This window comes from Colobus angolensis, unplaced genomic scaffold (genome assembly GCF_000951035.1).
Source record: "Colobus angolensis palliatus isolate OR3802 unplaced genomic scaffold, Cang.pa_1.0 Scaffold193, whole genome shotgun sequence".
In the NCBI taxonomy this organism is placed as follows: Eukaryota; Metazoa; Chordata; class Mammalia; order Primates; family Cercopithecidae; genus Colobus; species Colobus angolensis.
This window is the reverse complement of record NW_012115077.1, coordinates 1,570,311-1,587,492: the sequence shown is the minus strand read 5'-3', so window position 1 is coordinate 1,587,492 and position 17,182 is coordinate 1,570,311. Positions and strand designations below refer to the sequence as shown.

At 37.9% G+C, this 17,182-nt stretch overlaps 2 protein-coding genes across 2 annotated transcripts in view; one reads left to right on the top strand and one right to left on the bottom strand.

The window, feature by feature from the left end:
* The window catches only part of NUFIP2 (nuclear fragile X mental retardation protein interacting protein 2), a 38,995-nt gene extending 27,995 nt beyond the window's left edge, over positions 1 to 11,000 (top strand). Inside the window, exon 4 of the mRNA XM_011940840.1 lies at positions 2,247 to 11,000. Within this exon, the coding sequence (XP_011796230.1) occupies positions 2,247 to 2,299 (53 nt within the window). The 3' untranslated portion in view covers positions 2,300 to 11,000. The remainder of the gene's footprint in view (positions 1 to 2,246) is intronic.
* Positions 11,001 to 12,359: 1,359 nt separating this feature from the next.
* Positions 12,360 to 16,686, bottom strand: CRYBA1 (crystallin, beta A1). Its single transcript, XM_011940839.1, has 4 exons — positions 16,523 to 16,686; positions 14,628 to 14,769; positions 13,058 to 13,200; positions 12,360 to 12,639 (listed from the first exon to the last, which is right to left on the bottom strand). The coding sequence occupies exons 1-4, from the start codon at positions 16,684 to 16,686 to the stop codon at positions 12,492 to 12,494; spliced, it is 597 nt and encodes a 198-aa protein (XP_011796229.1). The 3' UTR covers positions 12,360 to 12,491.
* Positions 16,687 to 17,182: the final 496 nt, after the last annotated feature.

The following is a 17,182-nucleotide window of genomic DNA, read 5'->3' as shown; positions in this document are numbered from 1 at the left end:
AATCCCAGCTACTCGGGAGGCTGAGGCAGGAGAATCGCTTGAACCCAGGAGGCGGAGGTTGCAGTGAGCCGAGATTGTACCATTGCACTCCAGCCTGGACAATGAGAGCGAAACTCCATCTCAAAAGAGAAAAAAAAGTGATAGTATTAAGAGTGAATATGAAAAAAGGAAAAACAGCGACAAAAAGATACTACCATACCACGACTGGTGAGGATGGGACAATACTGTAAGTGAAAAAAACAGTGGAAGGTATTCTTTACCTACTAGGTAAAGATACGAATGATTTTTTTTCCCCTCCTGGTTATGAAAGTAAGACAAGCCATAAATGTTTTTAATGTGGGAAACCAACATGAATAAGTATTTCCACTTTGGCTGGCCTTTCTCTGTGTTTGTGTGGTAGACAACAAATAGCCTAAAAACTGAAATTCATAGTTCATAAAAATATTAGCTGTTATAGGAACCTTATCTGGGCTGGATATTCTCTGAAAAGATGGTTAAAAATTAAAATAGATTATCCTGATTATTGTGTGCCTTCTTCCTGAATATATTAAAATATGATTATTGTGGAATACATGAAATAAAGTGAGAGTTCTGTAGTAGTCACTGACAATAGATTTGGGTTTTTGAACCACGTAACTGAATTGTATCCTATTCCTCATTTACTTTGCTCATTAATACAAGTGCATTTCGGATGGATGTGAAATTCCTAGAATTTCAGAACTTGAAATGTGTAAGAAATTCTCTTATTTTACGTATTAGGAAAATGAGTTCCAGTGAGGTTCCTATAAACTAGGAAGTGGCAGGACTAGAATGTAGGTTCCCCTGATTTCCCAACTTTGCTCTTTCTTCTGGAGTTACTTTCTGTGTATCTTTCCAAACAAATGAAAAAAACGTAGACTAGAAAATACACCCTGCAGGCTGGGCACGGTGGCTCACACTTGTAATCCCAGCACTTTGGGAGGCGGAGGCAGGTGGATCACCTGAGGTTCAGGAGTTCAAGACCAGTCTGGCCAGCATGGTGAAACCCCATTTCTACTAAAACAAAATTAGCCAGGCGTGGTGACACATGCCTGTAAATCCCAGCTACTAGAGAGGCGGAACCAGGAGAATCGCTTGAACATGAGAGATGGAGGTTGCAGTGAGCTGAGATCATGCCATTGCTCTCCAGCCTGGGCAACAAGAATGAAACTTCGCCCAAAAAAAAAGGAAAAGAAAATATACCCAGAAAAGTAGACCTACCTGTCTTTACTGTAAAATGGCCATTAACTCTTTGGAATGAGCATGTTCTTCATGGAGGGTTTCCAGTGGGTGGCCCTAGGAGTCCCAGAAAGGATATTATTATATTGTCTCTGGACTAAACTAGATTGATTGTTAGGCTGAAGTGGACTTGAGTTTTTCCAATACTATTTTCAGGCCTTTAAAATTTTCTATTGGGTAACCAGTTGTATTGACTTGCCTTTTTTTTTTTTTAAAGCATGTATACTTGAAAAAGTTGTTAGGATAGGTAGAAATTACATATGTGTGTGTGTATATATATATAATAGTATATATATATATAATGAAAGCAGTGCCCCTCCAGAAGAGGGGAGCATGCAGCTAAATAGTAAGAATTTAGAATAACTCTGGAGTCTTTGTCCAGACACATTCTAACAGTTTTATATTTTGAATCTGAAAGATCCATAGGCTTTTGTTACTGCTGAGAATAAAGGCTGGTGTTACTGTGGGAAATGGAGTAAGCCTTGATTAGGACTGAATTGGTAGTTTTGCTAATTAATTTAATGTCAAGTTTTTGGTGCCAGGTTTTACTTAGATAGTTCCCACACTGGTTAAAATAAATTTTGACTTCATTTGCTGAGAACAGCAAAAGAAAAATCCAAGTGTTTCTTTTAATATTGGATTATTGGTGACAAGCTTTTTTATTTGGCTGCTGTTTTCAAATACACTGCTTTTGTAATCAGTAGAAGTACATAAAACCCTTATTAAGTGAACTCAACCATCTCTGATCTGTAGGAGTTGAGGCCCTCACTGTCTAGAGGACTCTGTACTTGGAATTCATTGGAATTCCAAACAGCTACTTCCAGGTTGAGAAACTGGATCATACGTGTGTTAGTACAAAGAGGAAATGGGCTTGAAGTTTTGTTTTCATAAAAAAAGGGGCGATTTAAATGATGATTATTTGGGATTTGTTATTGGAACATGGGTATTTTGATGTCCTAGAACTTATTTTTATTTTTTAACCTTTCTAGATCCCAAAAGGATAATCACTTACAATGAAGCCATGGATAGTCCAGATCAATGAAGGACCAGACTGCCTATTCGTAACCTTTCTGCAGCATTAGAGCCATCGTTCATGGGGGACACAAGGCTTTTATGCTCCTAGATTTTCAACGCAGCAGAGGAACCATAAGTAGAATCACAGGATAATATATACAAATATATATATATACATATATATATATATAGTTATTTAAAAAAAGGCAACTGAAAGTAATTAGACTTCTTAAGGAATCAAATTTATTTCAAGAGACTACACATGGTTATTTAATCTCCGGTACTGAATAGGTTTTTTTTCTTCTGTTAGTTTTTGTTTTTAAGTGTGAATGCAAGTGATTAATGAATACAGACTTAACAAGTGTGGTTCTAAAGTTCCTGCTGTCATCAACTTGGGCAACAAATGACCCACTGGAAAGGCAAATCCACTTAAAAGATCTCTGTATCTTGTTCTGTGACTGAAGTGATACACTAATCACGGGGAACCCAGAATGATTCAACATTTTCCCCCACTCCTCCCTTGATCTTTTTGGTTTTACTTTAATTAAGCCCTGCGAGAATGCTGGATAAATGCCTTGAAGTTAGCAGGGTGTATTTTTTTAGCGAATATGATTTGCATGTCTTGCCAGGAGTTAAGCGGCCTCTGTGGGGTGTTGGGGGAATACTTTATTTCTTTCCATTTATTTTTTGTGGGGTGGGGATAGGGGAGGGCATTGAAGTTCTACAATTCTGGAATAGTTGATGGTACATAGTTAACTTGGCTTCGGTTACATATTGGACTTTAACAACTGAAGAATCTATGCGTGTCATTTAAAGAAAAGTTGCAGAACAAGCAATTGGCTTAGATATACAATCTGGAAAAATATTCCTGTGCCCATATTTTAATGTAATTTTATAACTGGGAGCAAAAATATATTCTGCTTTTCAACTGTAGGTGCTCCAGACTTGCTCTCTGTCACTAACACTAAATGTGCTGTTTTCCTTGTTTTTCATCAAACATTTAAGACAAACTTAGACCTTTCTGTAAATTCTCTTTTTAATTTCTCAAAAAAAATCTAAAAGGGGAAGAAAAAAGTCCATGAAAACTAAAACTTTTCATGTTTTTAGCCAGTGAGAAGGTAATAAACCCTGACTGTAGAAGGTGTGTTGTCATGCAAACTATACTTCTGAGCTTAAAAGCTTCTAATTATATCTTAATAAATATATTTTATTACTAGAGCAAGATGGGTTTTTAAGGAAAATAATGTGAAATTCTGGAAATTTTCTTTGGGGCAGAGAAGAGCATTAGCCCTGTCTTATCATTACATTGCCATCCTGTTGCACTGCAGCTTGTGTATAGCATGCTAAAATAAATTTTTGTGTGTGTGTGCAGAAATTAAGGGTCCAATTGAGATTGGGTGATGTTAGTAGCATAATAACAAGTTGTCTGGCCTGACACAGCATCACATCACACACACAGAAATTAGTATATCCATGTATGTCAAATACAGGTTAAAATATCAGGGCATTTATATAAAGAGTTGTAGTCTTCTGATAAAAGTAGACTGGATCCCCTGGGGTATTTGGGGAGAAAGTAACTACTTTTGCTCTACCCCTAGAAATGTCCAGTTTTGAGTGACTGTAGTATGGATGGGTTTTCTTGTTTTGTTGATTATTTGAGGCTTTTAAAACAAGTAGTTCATGAAAGAAGCTGTTGGACTCAACATAGAGTAGAGTAACTATCTTTTTAGTCTGGATTTCTGCCCTGCTTAGATTTTAAAAGTATAAGCATGGATTGCCAATTCCACTTGATGTAAACAAAACTTTTTTTTATACATAATATATATATATATATATATATAAAATAACTTATTGTATCAGTCCAGGTTCAGAAACTTGTGGTAGGCCAGTTCCAGATAGTTTCATTTCACCTGTAAACTGTATCACTTTTACTGATATTGTAATTTTCAAATGTATAATATGTTTACAGATGTGCCCTGCATTTAGTCTGCCTTGTTCCTATTTTGATTTTTGTTGAGTCTCCTGCCTGCTTGCCAAAAGCTAGGATGCTTCAGGCCCATGTACAATTGAAAGCAGAGGCATCCTTGAGCTTTAAAGCATTGAACAAACTGGAAAATGCAACATACCACATAACTGAAGTGAAAGAAGTCTGTGTTTTTGTGTTTTTTTAAATAAAAATTTTCAAAAAGTTAAAAAAAAAAAAATAAGGTTGATTAAAGGGAAAAAAGGCTCCAGTTTGTTTTACAGGTTTTAAAGTTCTGCTGTGTGTTCAATTGCCTTGTGTAACCACTTGTCGCCTTAGGGCCAGATTCCCCTCACCACTCCCCGTTTTTAAATGTCCATTTTGCTTGCCTGGAATTTTAAAGTTCTTCTGTCTCACAACTCACAAGAAACTCTGGGTTTGTGACATACAGAGGTTGAATGAATATATATTTGAAAACGAAAAAAACAAAAAACAAACCCAGCCTCCACCTGAATTGGGCTTTTTAACTTAGAAGCAACGCTTGATTGAACATCTTTAGAAAGCTGTTGCTTTTCTAATTTCTTTCCATATCCCTCAGGCCTCAGTGTTTGGAGAAGCCAAAAAGAATGTATCACTTCTCTGTCTGTCCAAAGGTTTTTTGAGAGTCTCACTTTTAAATGAAACAATGCAACATTTCACTTTGATTTCTCCACTGAAATTTCCTTGATTATATGGTTAGAGGTATGTAGTTAGGAATGTCTGTTAACTTTCTGAGAACCCTAGTGCCCCATCATATTAACTGTCAGTATTTTGGGGGCATTAGGTTAATAGACTTAATTGCCTAGGTACAAGCAGGACTTTGGGACAAATCTCTTTGTGCTGTTTGGTAACACTTAACTCTATTTGTTGCAATCCTTCTTCTTAGGTCCTCACACAATTCCTTACAGAGCACTTATTAAAAAAAAAATCTTAAGAGTTGATCTGTTTTCTGATTATTTTGTGTAAGCTTCTAAACAGACTTCAGCTGTGATTAATTTAGCACATTTAAATAACGTGTTACTGTTTGGTATAAAGAATTTTCCTCCAACTCAGAGTATTAGTACTGTAGCATAAACCAAATACAGTCTAGAGGGGATTTTTAACATCCCTCCATTATAAAGACTGAAAAAGGGGTGTGTGTGTATGTGTGTGTATGTGTGTGTTGAGTGTGTGTGAGGAAAAGATGGAGATATTAAAAATTAGTAAATGAATGTGTATAAGACATTAGTATTAGAGAATGAACTTGTATTTATTTTGTGCCATTTGTTTTCATTACACAGAAAAAAGTCAGGTGGTTTAAATCCTTAAAAGGGTAGTATTGAAAAATGGCACTAAGAATGAAATTATGACCTATTTTTTTAATAGCTATGAAGATACTAATTATGGGTGAAGATTTCTTTTTAAATCTGTTTTGATTATTGTAGGCTTCTGTGTCACATACCACTCTTGTAGGTGTCCTCAATAATCCCTTTTTCCCGCAAAACACACAGGGTGTATTATCTTTCTTTTTATTCACCCTCACTTTGCTGAACTGAAGTTAATTACATAGCCTTTCTCCTCCTTAGTAATGAACCTTCACATAAAGTGTATTTACAGCATCTATGATAGCCAGCCCTTTCTCCTCTACTTTCTAGGAGGGGATTAAATTCCAATAACTAGGAATTTAATAACAGATTTTTTTTTTCTTTGAAATAAATGGCCAGAGAGTTTCTCCATTTTAGAGTTTTGCTGTCCTCCTTAGTCATCTGCTTACCTAGTCATTACTCATCTGCAGAAACTTCATAAAGGAAAAGTGCTGCATTGTTTTACAAATAACAGTTTTAGGGAAAACCTCAACTATGGGAGTTGTCCACAATACAAAATTTTCAAAAAACATTACATAGCGGTAATTTCATATTTGGTTGTTAGACTTGTTGCTTCCCCACATCAGAGGCATCTAATGATTTATCTTTTGTAATTGCTGTAAACTTTTTAAAATAAAGCCATTTAGTGTGAAATTGTCAGGTATCAAATGGCTATTGGAAAGGGACTTTACTCAATTTTAATTCCGCTGTAAATAAGGAGGGAGTCATTCCTGTGAGGGTCTCTTCAGAGAAATAGGTTAGAAGTCCAATTTCCAGGTATTACGAGTATAGTTATGCCACTGGGCCATATCCTCAAATAACAACAGCTGATCCCTCTTGTATAAATATGTTAACTGTGCAGAACAGTTATGCTATAGGACAAATACAATGGTCTTTAGGGTCAGATCAGTTGATGCCACACCAGTCAAGGTAGAGTCTGATAGGGCAGTATCTTAATAACCCTACCCATGACTTAACTGTTGGATTTGAAAGGAAAACTTAGGATTTGCTCTCCTCCCCTTCACCCCCACAAAATTTTGATAATTTGTTTAAAAGGGAGAGGCAGAGGAAAAGATTAGAAGCATAAATAGCTGCTCTAAGTTTGCCAGAGGCACATAGCTTAACATTAGTTCTTAATATCGATGTTATTTTTACTAATGTAATTAATCAACAGAGCACCAAGATTCTTTCATGGTGAAAAAGGTGGGCTTCTGTTTTGGTATTTTAAAATGTTTCTTTTAAAATATGTATCACCTGTGTGAGAACCGGGACCACCTGGGAGAGTGATGAATCATTGTCTCTACTCAAAAGCATTGCTTTACTGAGTTTTAAATTTCACACCGTTTTGCTGCTCAAGAAAGGTCTTAAAGTAGTTAAAGGATGCCAGCAATAGTCTGAATGGAACTTTTGGTTGTCTGCATAATAAAAACACCCAGTGCAGCATGATTGGAATATTGCTTTTGCATTACTGGCAATGGTACATCAGTTATGGGCTAGAAACTATGGAACAGCCATCCTGGGATGCTGATTCAGACTTCCCTATTTATCCATACAATTTTGTTATGTCCAGAGTTCTAAAGCCGTTTTGTAATACTGCAGTATCTCCCCCCCCCCTTTTTTTTTTTTGAGACGGACTCTCTTGCCCAGACTGGAGTACAGTGGTGCAATCTTGGCTCACTGCAACCTCCACTCCCTTGGTTCAAGCAATTCCCCTGCGTCAGCCTCCCGAGTAGCTGGGATTACAGGCGCACACCACCATACCAGGCTAATTTGTATTCTTAGTAGAGATGGGGTTTCACCATGTTGGCCAGACTGGTCTCGAACTCCTGACCTCAGGCAATCTGCCCGCCTCGGCCTCCCAACATGCTGGGATTACAGGCAGGTGTGAGCCACCGTGCCCGGCCAAGTATCCCTTTTCTACAGCCTTACTAAACTAGCTACAAACATTTATTTTCCAATTTAGTTTTACTTTCAGTGCATATCAAAGTTATACTCTTCAGACCAACAAACTTGAGGGCAAATTATATAGCTTTCCATATACCCTTTTTTCCTCAGGTGCTAATCAAAGGCTCTGAAAATGGATACTGCTTTACTAATGTCTGCTTTATTCTTAAAATGCTTATTTCTTTTGCTAGATGTAAAGATTTGGTGTTAACAAAAGTGGTTTTAATATGTAAATATGAATGAATGCCTTTAGTTTACCCTGTTTGTCTATTATTATTAGTCTGTTTTCATTTATCTTTCATAGAGGAGGATCCTTTCTTGATCTTGAATACATTTCATTAGATATTGTTGCATTTTAAGATGAAAATACAACTGTTTTCTGTCTTAGATTAATCCTGCTGCTGCTATGAGAAACTGAAAATCAAGAATGTGATGCACTTTTTACATTACTATATACCATACATATATCATAGGTTGCTTTGATACCTTTACTGTAGCACAGCCACTAACAAGAGTGAGTGAATTATAAAATTCTCTTTGGGAGGGAATCAGTAGAAGTAACTAATTCTTAGCTGATATTGGCCTATGAAGGACAATAACTTAGAAATATAAGAATTCTGTTAATAGTAGTACACTTTTTGGCCTTAAATGTCTTCTACTACTGAAAATAGTTTAAATCTTAGCTTTGTTTCTATTACTCCCTCTCTCTGCCTCAGAAAGAGGAATTGGGAAGAATGGCTTAAAGGATGTGGTATCATTGATTTGTTGTTGATCTTTTAGAAAACATTTGTCTATGTAAGCTGGGGACTTAATTTTGTTTGTATATAGAGAAGAAATAATGCTGCCCTGAACCAATCAGATTTATTTTAAATCAAATCAATCAAAACTCCAACTACTATTCTGTTTCTCTTGTCTTTTTACTTCGCAAAGGAAAACTTTAGTAAGAATGCTACTTGACAAGAAGAAAAATCCTTTCTCAAGCACATACCCAAACTTGAAGGTGGTGATTGAACCCAAAATAATGGGTGGGAAACACCAAATGAGGTGGAGGAATATGAGAAAGATGTGTGGGCCAAAGCTATCTGGTTATATTTTGATGTTGCCAATATCGCAAAGCCAAAATTTTAATTTGCTTATTTAATATATTTGTTGGCCAGAGATCTATTTTTATATCAATGTGCCTTGCATGTATATTAAAAAAAAGAATTGGAAAGGCCATGTAGTAATGCCTGAGATAGTTGATGGTTCTTACCACCTCACTAATTTTTATGCAGTATGAAATGCTCATTCTATTGCCCAACTGGTGCTCTCTGTTTAAAGTTATAGATCTTGTCAAACTGGAACTATTTTATAAGCTGGGGAAGTGATTTACTTTTTTTGTTGTATCTTTTTTGTTCTTAATCTGTTAGTGGCTGTCCTGTAGTGGGAAATAGTTAAAGGATTCTTCACTCCCTTTTCTTCTCCCTTCAGCACCTTCTTCAAGTAAACATTTCTTCTGTGCTTTGAAAAAAGTTTCAGCTTGCTGTCTCTTTTAGTGTTTTAAAGAAGTGTTATACAAAGCATTGTTTGCAAAATGTAGGGAAATAATGGAGTCCACTTTAATTTAGAATTCTGCGTGAGCTGTGATCCAAGTTATCAGCTCTTTCCAACTTTAAAAATTTTGTTAAAAGCACCTTGCTTAGAAAATTTAAAATATTTGTGTCTGCAACAATTGTCTCAAAATAATAAACTGTGCAATTCTTGTCATTAAAAAAAAAAAAAAAGATCTGAATTCTCCCTAATGTGACTTGTTAGTTTCTCTCTGTATTTCCTGCCAGTGTAAATGTGAAAGCTTTGCTTGCATTACGTTTTAGAAATGCATTTTGCACACTCGAATTTTGCCGAAGCTCCGTGAAAAGGTTAGATCTAAGTAGATGAATAAAGCTATGCACATGTTTTGAAAGTTTAATTTGTGTGTCTTTACCAAAAGTGACCGATTTGTGCTTATTATTTTGCTGTTCTTAGCTTTACCATCTTTGGAAACTTGGCTCAAAGTTATATAGGTCTGGGCTGGCTCATCAGTGGAACTAGGAGAGAGGAAAACTGGCACCTATTTTAATAAAGTTCAATTTAAACGAGAGCTTGACTTGTATCTATTAAAGGGCTTTTCTTGAAACAGGGCAGTTTTATCAGCTTTACAAATCATTGGATGCTCTTCCTTAGTAATATTTTGGTTTATTTGATCAAATAGAAATGGAAAGTAATTCAGACTGAAAGACCCTTTTTTGTCACATGGAACTTGGTGACAATTTTATGTCTTAAAGCTGGTTTAAAGGTAGGATGGCCTTTTACCTTTATTGCTTTTGCGTAAGTTTGGTTTACTGAATTGACTGGCTTGAGATTAGAATTATTCAGTTGTTTGTAAGATCAAAGCACAGGTGGTTTTAAAGATAACATGTATCTTTTAAAAAATTGCCCAAGCTGATTAGAACAAATTTAGAAATTGGGTACATTTGGTTCAAGTGCTGCAGTGTGCATGTACTAAATAGCTTCACTTTGTGTGTATGTGTACTTATAATGTATAGATGTACTGCCCAGGTTTTGTCAAATCTTTTTTAAAGCTTTTTTTTTAATTGCTTCAGGACTTTTGTAGGAGAGGCTAATATGTTTAAGTAGAAGATATTACTGATGGTATTTTCCCCGTGTTCCTACATATAAAATAAATATTTCTGTTTTATAGCTTTTTCAATGTACAGAAGAGGGTTACTTCTTCATCAAGTATGTTGCCTTTGAGGACACAGCAAAACCCTTCTATATGTATCTTCATTGATAGTGGCAGTTAAAAACGAAGTCATCCAGTTAAGACTCGAAAGGTGACCCATAATTAATTGCATGGCCTTAAAAGGCAGAAATACAGGAGTGTAGCAAGCATCATCTTAGATGGCTATGGTTCCTCTTCCGCATCTGTCAGTAGTTCACTTATGTTCAGTCTTAGAACCTATTGGAAAAGCAAAATAATTTCTCTGTCTTGTGCAGAGGCACTTAGGAGCTGAGTTACATCTTAATCTAGGGGAATGGATGATAAATGGAGTACAGTTACATTAAAGGATTTTTTCCCTTCCCCCTCTCAAAAACAGTTTCAATGTTTGTTTTGCCCAGTCAAAAATATAGGTCTTTTCTAGATATAAGAACAGTGACCAGAAGTTTTCCCTTTTGCTAAATGCTTAGGTATTTGCTATAGCTGTTTCTGATGTCATGGATTCTGAGGAAGTGTCAGTTACGTGATGATCTTCCTTTATTGTTGTCTTCATCATGTTCAGTGTTTTAAAAATATAAATTACAAACACTCTACAACCATACCCAGATTTACTTATTTTATCAGAAAAAAAAACTTGAGAAATTTGTAGATCAAATTGAGAGACAATAAGTGTACATTGTTGAATAAAAAATTTTAAAGTTTCTGAGGTGTTTGTTATCTTTTGTGTGCTTTAATTTTTTAAAAAGTCTTTACTGACGAATCTTAAATTCAACTGATAAAAAGTAAAAAAAAAAAAACAAAACCTGAAAGCAAAGTTTGTGATATTGATAATGATTTTTTTCCAAAGGGTCAAATATGTGAAGAATTTAAGTCTTAAGTGTACTATGGTCCTGTGATTTTTTTTTTTTTAAATCATAGAGGTTTTTACAGTGCTTAGAATTAGCTTGCTTATTGAAAAATCCAGAGCTATCCTGCCTTTTTGCAGGACATTAAGTCTTATGCTCTTCCAGTTGAAATAAATCAAAATTGAGCTAAGCAGTTAAGCAACTAGAATGTTAAGCTGCCAAGATTCTGAATTTATTCGTAACTTTATGTTGAAACATGTGGCAGTACACACTGGAGAAACTTCCTGTTTCTATAGTACTGATTTGTCACAAGGTGAAAGGAAAATGAATGCCAACTTCAGCATTATTAGAAAGAGCAGGAGACGGGAGGAAAAGACATGAAAACATTTACCAAAAGTGTCAGTCACTATAGAGATTGATAGCATTTAGGTCATATGCTTTATTGTTCTTTGAGATAAGGAATAATTGTCCTTGGCCTGGTAAGTGACTTGCAAGGACACAAAGAGAATGTGGAGCTTTATGGAAGCTTAACTAAATTCTCATCCAGGCAGGCGCAGTGGCTCAACACCTGTAATCCCAGCACTTTGGGAGGCCACAGTAGGTGGACCACTTGAGCCCAAGAGTTCAAGACCAGCCTGGGCAACATAGTGAGACCTCATCTCTACAAAAAGTACAAAAATTAGCCAGACACAGTGGCAGGCGCCTGTAGTCCAGACTACTCAGGAGGCTGAGGCAGGAGGATCACTTGAGCCCAGGAGATCGACACTGTAGTTAAGCCAGATCGCACCACTGCACTCCAGCCTGGGTGACAGTGAGACCCTGTCTCAACAACAAAAATTCTCATCCACAGGCCGGGCGTGTGGCTCACACCTGTAATCCCAGCACTTTGGGAGGTCGAGGCGGGAGAATCACCTGAGGTCGGAAGTTTGAGACCAGCTTGACCAACATAGAGAAACCCCGTCTCTACTAAAAACACAGTAATTAGCTGGGTGTGGTGGTGCATGCCTGTAATCCCAGCTACTCGGGAGGCTGAGACAGAATCTCTTGAACCCGGGAGGCGGAGGTTGTGGTGAGCCGAGATAGCACCATTGCACTCCAACCTGGGCAACAAGAGTGAAACTCCATCTCAGAAAAAAATTCTCATCCACATAGGTGTGATTTGTGTGAAGCATGGTAGTTAATTCAGTCTACAAAGTTTTTTGTTTTTTGTTTTTTTTAATGACGTTTATTGTGGATTTCAGCAGCTAACATTTGAAAGCAATGTCTGTGAGCAGAACATAAGACTCATTCTAGAGTGCTTAGCAAGGTCTCATGCTTGAGGAATTATCGTACTTGGAGCTTTTAATCAGCTACTGTTGGATTCGGCGAATCGATTGGATCTGGGAAGTCTGGGCATGAGATCCCCACTCTCTCCAATGTTTATAGTCTCCTCCGTGATGGTCACATTCCAAGATATACTGATAGCCACGATATCCAGGATATTGGTAGCAAACCCAGCTGGGAAATTCAAAGTACATTTCATTATTAAAACTAATTAGGAATCTGGGTAACACCCCAAAATCTGAGCCTCTTTCCTCAACTTAATGGTATGGGATGCTTTTAGTCTTAGAAAAACATATCCATCCTAAATGTGTCAGGCACTATTTGTAAGCATAATACGGCTACAGCTAGTTGATTAGCCTTAATCATCAAAAGAGGTATAAGTAGTCAACATAAATTCTTCCATAGAGGCATGTCTGGGGGAGATAAATCTGCAACCTTAAGTGGTAGTTGGTATAAAGAACTTGTGATTCAAAATTATGTATAACTAGAATGTGACATCTATACCAATACATACGAAATCTGATTAAAACAACCATTGATGCAACTTCAGGAGTTACTCTGAAGTGTATTCCAACCCTGTTTTTGTACTTACGCCCCACTTTGTATCTTCATGGAGCCGACTTCGTTGTTGAGCCAACCCATGGCTTGCAAGGAGGGGTAGTCGTCAGAGATCTCCCACTGGCGTCCAATAAAGTTTTCCTTCTCAAAGATGGTCATCTTAGACTCCTTATGATTCTGTAATTCAGAAATCGTTTTAAAATGTTCAGTACTAGTGCTATGGCTATCATTCACGTTTTTCAAAATTGAAACACTTTTTTGGATTACACAAGGAAGCATATGATATTTTAAAAAGATTAAGGCAACAGATATGTGAGAAAAAAGTTACCCATAATTTTGTTTATTCAATTTAAATACCATAGCATTTGGAATGTACAAATAACTGATACACTATTTTGGAACAATGAAGAGGATTTGACAGTGGGAAAAAGTACTAACAAAATGTAGCCAACCAAGGGATGAATACTCACTAATGTGAAAAAAGATCTCACAAATTAATACAAAAAGTAAGCCCAAATATGTATGTGTGTGCTTGCGTGTGTATGTGTGTTGTTGGAAATAACCTGTATGTCCAGTAGGGGACATGAATACTACACAAGCATTAAAAAGGCAGAGACCAACCTGTATGAACTTCAAAAATGGACAAAACTGTTTGATGATAGAAAGTGGTAGGGGAGCAGCTGAGTGGAAAGGGACACCAGGGAACTATGATGGAATGTTCTTTATATGGTTAGGGTGTTAGTAACATGGATCTATATATTTTTCAAAACTCATGAGAATATGCACTTAGGATCTGTGCATTTTACTGTATGTCAGTTATACCTTAGGGTGGAAAAATGAAATGTTTTTAAAAGATTGAAATAATTTCCAGATAGGGAACTATTTGTTTTGATTAGAGCTATTTCGGTTAACTTCTCCATCAGTTGAATTTTGGCAAGACTTTGAACCAAGGTGAGATTATTAACCAAAATCACAAGAAACTCACATATAGACTGAATATTTGGAAAGGTTCTAGCCCAACCTAACTCCTAATACAGGGATCATTTTTCAACACACCCCTGAAGATCATCCTGCTTTCTGCTTGAACTCTTTCCAAAGACCAGAAACATCCCAGCCTGATGCATTATTGAGTAATACTTAAGTGTTCAGAACAAGAAGATGATTATCAATCAATGTAGATAGATAATGGAAGACTTGCCTATTTTTTAGTCATTCCCACTTACTGAAAGGTTACTTCAGCATTTCCCTCTTTCTGCAGTAAAATGTTGCACAGACTGAAATTTAACTGGCCAAGGATTTGCTTTTTACTACAGGGTAAAGACTTTCACTCATTTACTAGTGTTTCACAAGTTTACTGGGCTCTTGAGTATCCACTTATTGCCACCTGTAAGACCCTTAGTTTTAAGTTAAGGAAAATACCACCTGGTGGAGAAAAATCAAATAGCAGGCTTAGAGGAGAAAGTGATGTTTTCTCTTTTTTTTACTTTTGTCTTTTTTCCTGCCACATTCAGCATAACTGATGAGAAATAGCATGAACGTCAGTCTGTCCACACCCTCTTGTCCCATCCCTCATATGCACAGAAGTGGAAATTTCAGAGACTCACAGCTGAACAGATGGGGCGGAAGGACATGAGACGCTCAATGTGGTAGGCATTACTCCCACTCCAGGCATCCCAGCGAGGGTATTCTCCTCTCTCCAGGATAAACTGTTGCCCACAGAAGCTGGTATGCTCATAACCAATCCAGCTGCCAAAGACATGTAGTGTTTGTTCATGGTGTTCAAAGCCTATATGGCCTTGGGGAGAAGGCATCTTTCGTTTTAGATAAGTTAATAGTGGGGTAAAATATCAAGCCAATCCCAGTAGAGCTGTGCAAAGTAATTTATCACAAGAGGTGAGGAATGAGTTGACAGGTATACTAAGCAGGTTTATAAATGTAATATTTGTTTTGGGATTATCACTGAAAAGTTCTGTCTACTTCACTGGTCTGAGTGAAGTGTATTAGCAAAGCCAATCTAAAATTGTATTTCCTGGCTGGGTGTGGTGGCTCACTGTAGTCTCAACACTTCAGGAGGCCAAGGCAAGCAGATCGCTTGAGCCCGTGAGTTGGAAACATGGCCTGGGAAACATGGCAAAACCCCATCTACGAAACTCAAAAATTAGCCAGGCGTGGTGACACACTACTGCAGTCCCAGTTATTCAGGGGGCTGAGGGTTGAGCCTTGGAGATGGAGGCTGCAGTAAGCCATGATTGTGCCACTGCACTCCAGCCTGGGCAACAGAGTAACACTTTGTCTCAAAAAAAAAAAAAAAATTTTTTTTTTTTTTTTTTTCTCCATACCTGGTTCAGGATCTGGTGACTGACTATTGCAAGCTTGTCCAACCTGTGGCCCAAGGGCTGCATGCAACTCAGGACAGCTTTGAATGCAGCGCAACACAAGTTTGTAAACTTTCTCAAAACATTTTGAGCTTTTGTTGTTGTTGTTGTTAGCTCATCAGCTATCGTTATTGTATTTTATATGTGGCCCAAGACAATTCTTTCAGTGTGGCCTAGGAAAGCCAAAAGATTAGACACCCCTGGACTATTGCTTTGGCTCAAGCCAAACCTGTTGATTTATTCTTAAGAAAGCACAGGGATGAACAGCAACTGATGGATTACTAGTCTCTTTTTTCCTGTGACTTGCAAGTTCTTTCTCCTAGTGCCCCATACTTATACTTAAAACTTGAAACACTCAGTTCAGTTTTTCACAATTGGGTCTCAGTGATGACACCTTAAAGTGTTACTTCTTTCAAAGGACTGAAGAGCTTAATTTTGGTGGCAAGCAACTTGTGGAAGCCTATCCACATGCAAGGCCAGTTCTGCCTAGTCAAGGGCGAGTCTTTTCCTTAGGTGTTTTCAGGCTAATGATAAAGGCCTCAACTACTCTGCCAAGAGTCAGAGGACAAAAATGAGAGGGTCTCCCTCACCAAGATTAACCATCAACAAGAAACTGCCTGAAAGATGAATCAGGAGCTAATATGTCTCTGGAGTCATGGGGTTGAGGTGTTTTTTTTTTTTTTTCATAAAGAAATTAGCTAACGGTGTCTGCTCTGGGACATGCAGGAGGAGAGTTAGCCATAGAGGCAGCCACTTGACACTTTCTTCTTTACCAATTTTCTGTAGGCAAGAAAAACTCAAGGGTCTTGTGGCTGTTCTGAGGGCACCCTAGGTAGCAGCCTGTGAACTCCAGAAGCAAAAATTTAATTACTGCCACTGCCCCACCCCATTGTATGTATTTCTTTATCCAGCCCCTGAAATCTAGTACCAGGCCACTAAGAACCTCATGTTCCTTCTAGCTTTGGCTTACTAAATTATGCATGTAGTGATTTCTTTCAAGGCCTCTCTCTGAGAAATGACTAGAGCCTAGGGGGACATCCTTCTTCCCCTATCCCCACTCTATGGTCCCATGTCTGAAGGGACTTGAAATAAGGGACTGTGGTTCTGCAGAGGTCCATACTCACGCGCCACATTCCACCTTGAGGGACCGGACATTATCAAAACTGCGCTCAGAGACATTTGGACAGGAGCTGGTGAACTCCATCCTCTTGCCCTGAAAGTTCTCCTGATCATAGATGGTTATCTGAAATGAGATTGAATGGCACAAGAGAGCTAGAACCTGGTACATCAGGAAAAACAGGCCCAGGTCAACAGCTTAACTTGTGTCTGACTCTGTGCTTTCTGTTACCAGCTGTAGCCTGGGATGCCTCATGAGCTCTCTTCCAGTGTAGACAGGGCAGGAAGGGGTCTGAATTAACGCCACTGGTTGGTGTTCATTTGCCCAGAGTAGGGATGATGTGGAGGGAGGATTGGTTTATTGTAGAAATGGTCTGCCAGGGATAATAGCTAGACCAATGGACAGGCCAAGGACTTATGGGCTCCCATTCCACCACAGTTCCTTCATAAGCATGGCCCAGAGGCCAGGATTCTGGGAGTCCCAGGAGTTCCTTACAGATTCTTAGCTTCTCCAGCCACACCCCCATAGAAACCTAGGGTGTAAAGGAGAGTTATGGTTGGCCGGGCGCGGTGGCTCAAGCCTGTAATCCCAGCACTTTGGGAGGCCGAGACGGGCGGATCACGAGGTCGGGAGATTGAGACCATCCTGGCTAACACGGTGAAACCCC